Genomic DNA, 4,146 nt, shown 5'->3' with positions numbered 1-4,146 from the left:
TTATGTTAAAAGTGAGGTAAGTGAAAGAAGAATAAAGTAGGAAAGGAAAAATGTAAAGAGATGAAGAGAGAATAAAGTAAGAGAGGGTAAAGTAAGAGAGAAGAAAAGTTGACGTTTTTTTATTAAAATAGGAGTACGACTCAGCTACAACGGGACAACTAAAAAATGAATACGACTCGGCTACAAAGTGACGGAGGGAGTAAAAAAACAAATGAAAAGTTTATTAATATACGGACGAAAATGGTAAAAGGGAAAGTTTATCGATGGACAGAGGGAGTATAAAATAAGAGAAGGAGGTGAATTATATTACTAGTAATTTACTAATTTCCAATAGACTTTCATGGCGACTACTTATTTGTAAATGATACTACGAAATTGTGAAAAAAAGGGAGTATATTATTAGTTACTAATAATTAAAATAGTAGTCCCTCCATTCTACAGTAGATGACACACTTGCAAAATGATACGAAATTTTAGGAGATATTATTTTGTGTGTTAAGTGGAGAAAGAAAATAATATATTTATATTAATATAAGAGAGAAGTATTAAAAAAAATACTCCATGTGACATTTTTGTAGGATAAATTTAAAAGGAAAATGTGATATTTATTATAAAATGGAGGGAGTAGAGAATAGTGATGCAGTTGTAAAGGAATAAATTCTGCATGAACATGACAAATTGACAATGAAAACGTGAACGAAATAATAATGTTTTGGTATATAGGATATTATAGTTTTATACTATTCCCTCCGTCCTGGCTAAGATGACACATTCCTTAGCCGTCATGGGATTTAGGAGTTACTTCCTCCGTCCCGCTTTAGCAGTCTCATTGATTTTTCTGCACTCGTTTTATAAAAATAATAATAAATAGTTAAAATGGATAAATAATAAATTAAGAGCGAAAATAATGTAAAGAAGAGTCTTATCTACATTATTTTCTCTCTTACTTTACCATTTCTCCACTTTAACTATTCATTATCATTTCCACAAAATGAGTGCAGAAAAGTCAATGGGACTGCTAAAGCGGGACGAAGGGAGTATTAGTTAATGTGTTTAATTGGAGAGAGAAAAGGTGTGTGGAAGTATTAAAATAGAGAGAGAAAGAAAGATGAATATTTTAAAATGGGTGGAAAAAAGTAGTTGAGTGTATTAATTGGAGAGAGAAAGTTTCCAAAAAAAAGAAATGTGTCATCTTAATTGGGACAAACTAAAAAGGAAAACGTGTATGATGTATCTTAAGTGGGACGGAGGGAATAGTATTTTTTTAAAGATTTTTTTAATCTGTATAGAATTTAGTAACGGATATTATAATATTCAGAAGAGTATTAAATATCTTTAATTTCACATAATAGCTCCAGTCTTCTACACTAAAGCTTCGAGAAGAACATAAAAAAAATGGAATAATTGGGGTGGTCAGTGGTGTGCTGTGTGTTGCTTTCAAATAAAAAATCATTATGTGGTTTGTGGTGGTTTCAAATAAGGCAACTCCATGAGTCCAACTATTATTAAAAATATGTTCTGATTTTAGACACTACCATGGAACTTTCAAAATGAAACAATTTCCAAGAAGTTTTGCGGCTTTTTTTCAACAACTTTTTAACTAATGCCCTATTATTTTGAATTTTGATGTCATGGGAGTATTGGACTATTACTTATACATGAACAATTATTGTTTATCAAAAGCAAATTTTGATTAATGGAGTAGTTGTTTGATACAGCTTCCAATTCATCTAGAAAAGTGACGAAATCATTTTCAAATATCAAATTATGCCCATTTTATCAGAAGTATTATGAACTCATGAAATATATATATATATATATATATGTATATATATAAACAAGTTACAAAGAATACTCACCCCTATCTTAAAAATTCAAATTATTTTTGCTTTAGTTTGTCTTTTAAAATCATGTACTCTCGGTTTATTTATTATTTTCTTTTCTTTAATAATACATCAACCATTATTTTCTTTTACTATTATTTTACCAATTATGCATTAAAGCTCGTGCTTCTTAATATTAAAAAGCAAAGGAGGTATCTCTTAATATTAGAAATGTTTTTTTTAAAGACGAGCATAATTTGTTGTTTTCAACTTATAGTAGCATAGAGTACATATCGTAAAAATTAATATTAGCCCAATTTCTCACAAATAAAATGCTACTACTACATGAGAAACGTAAGTACTTTAATTTAAAAAAATTAAATTATTCACAGTATGTATTGCATGCGCTCACTTTTGTTTATACAAAGTCGAATTTATTTAAATATTAAAGCAAAAGGCAAAAACCGCGTTCCATGGTCATTAGTTTACTATAGCAATTCAATGGAATAGAAATCATTTGTGAAAAACACATAAAATACTAATAACCTCTTGTTTGTTACGTTGTACTAGTACATAATTATTCATAAATGTTTAGCTATATATAGATGCATAATTGTTCACATATTTCACCCACTACTCCAACAAACTACTAATTTGCATAATCTCAAAAAGAAACAAAAATGGTGCTTTCTAGTGAATCTGTTGCTTACGATTGGGCTAAAGCAGTGAAGGAATTCGACGAGGCGAAATCCGGCGTGAAGGGCCTAGTCGACGCCGGCGTGACGGAGCTCCCCCGCCTCTTCGTGCACCCGGCGGAGCATCTCCTCAACAACCCCACCGACCCGGCCCTGCAGCCGGAGCTCCCCACCATCGACTTCGCCGGGCTGCGCCAGGGCCGGCGGCGCGAGGTGGTGGAGGCGGTGCGCAGGGCGTCGGAGGAGTGGGGCTTCTTCCGCATCGTCAACCACGGCGTCCCTCGCCACACGATGGACGCCATGCTCGACGCGGTGCGGCGCTTCCACGAGCAGCCCGCGGAGGCGAAGGCGCCGCTCTACTCAGACGACAGCCGGCGGCGGGTGCGGTTCAACAGCAACAGCGCGTTAAGGGAGAAGGACGCCGCGTCGTGGAGGGATATTCTGACGTGTGTTTTCAACGACGATGAGATTGACCCGGAGCTGATCCCGGAGGCGTGCAGGGCGGAGGTGCTGGAGTATGTGGAGCGGATGATCGAGCTGAGGGAGACGATGGCGGAGGTGATGTCGGAGGCGCTGGGGCTTCCGAGCAACTACTTGTCGGAGATTGAGTGTATGAAGAGTGAGGCGATGGCGTGTTTGTATTATCCCGTGTGTCCCGAGCCGCACAAGACCCTCGGGACGCCCAAGCATTCCGACACCACCTTCCTCACCTTGCTTATGCAGGACGCCATCGGCGGCCTCCAGATTCTCCATGGCGGTCAATGGGTCAACGTTCCGCCCGTGCCCGGGGCTCTCATTGCCAACATTGGCGATCTTATGCAGGTACTATAGAATCTATCGACTATCATCAATAATGATTTTACTTTTTAGCCTAGTAAAACTGACCAATATCTTTTTCAATTTAACTTGTACTGTCGTTTCTAACTGTTGAATTTTGTAGATTATTAGTAATGACAAGTTCATAAGCGTGGAGCACAGAGTGGTGGCGCAGCCGGTGGGGCCGAGGATATCGGTGGCGTGTTTCTTCACGCCGAGCATGAATGCGGCGGCGAAGCCATTTGGTCCGATCAAAGAGCTGTTGTCCGATGAGAAACCGGCTATATACAGGAAGTTTATGTTCAGAGACTACTGCCAATACTACAAGATTAAAGGCCAAGATGTTTCCTCGGCTTTGCCTCATTACAAGATCTGATCGTCACTTGCTTTATTTACTTCATTCTATAATTGCAATTATGTAATAGTAATATTTTCACATGATGTTGAATAAGAATTTCTCTTTTGATTTTAAAATATTGCTTCGCATCCTACTTTCTTTATTCTTTATGGTTTATAGTACTAATTCTTATGCTTGCACGTGTATGACTACTTGACTAGAGACTTATTAATTTATTATTATCCATTTTCAAAACATTTAGTAGATCGATTATGTGCACGACTCTGTGGTCAATAAAGTCCGCATTTTATTTTGGTTTTTTTCAGTTAATTAGTAAAGGCTCGTCTCCTTAAACCGCCTCCAATACAAAATAATTTAAGTGGCATTAACCATAAATTGAAAAACATATAAATGTAATATTACCAAAATTACTACTAAGAGCATCCACAATAAACGGACTAACCAATAGCCTAGC

At 36.9% G+C, this 4,146-nt stretch overlaps 1 protein-coding gene across 1 annotated transcript; it reads left to right on the top strand.

Moving 5' to 3' along the window:
- Positions 1-2,443: 2,443 nt before the first annotated feature.
- LOC125219148 (1-aminocyclopropane-1-carboxylate oxidase homolog 1-like) lies at positions 2,444-3,808 on the top strand. The gene is made up of 2 exons (XM_048121035.1): positions 2,444-3,340; positions 3,459-3,808. The coding sequence occupies exons 1-2, from the start codon at positions 2,504-2,506 to the stop codon at positions 3,708-3,710; spliced, it is 1,089 nt and encodes a 362-aa protein (XP_047976992.1). The 5' UTR covers positions 2,444-2,503; the 3' UTR covers positions 3,711-3,808.
- The last annotated feature ends 338 nt before the right edge of the window (positions 3,809-4,146 follow it).

This window comes from Salvia hispanica, chromosome 4, assembly GCF_023119035.1.
Source record: "Salvia hispanica cultivar TCC Black 2014 chromosome 4, UniMelb_Shisp_WGS_1.0, whole genome shotgun sequence".
Taxonomy (NCBI): domain Eukaryota; kingdom Viridiplantae; phylum Streptophyta; class Magnoliopsida; order Lamiales; family Lamiaceae; genus Salvia; species Salvia hispanica.
This window is presented reverse-complemented; position numbering and strand designations above follow the sequence as displayed.

Coding starts and splice junctions, on each gene's coding strand:
- LOC125219148 (XM_048121035.1), top strand. CDS start 2,504: ATGGTGCTTTCTAGTGAATCTGTTGCTTACGATTGGGCTAAAGCAGTG. Junction 3,341..3,458: donor ACATTGGCGATCTTATGCAG/GTACTATAGAAT, acceptor TGAATTTTGTAG/ATTATTAGTAATGACAAGTT.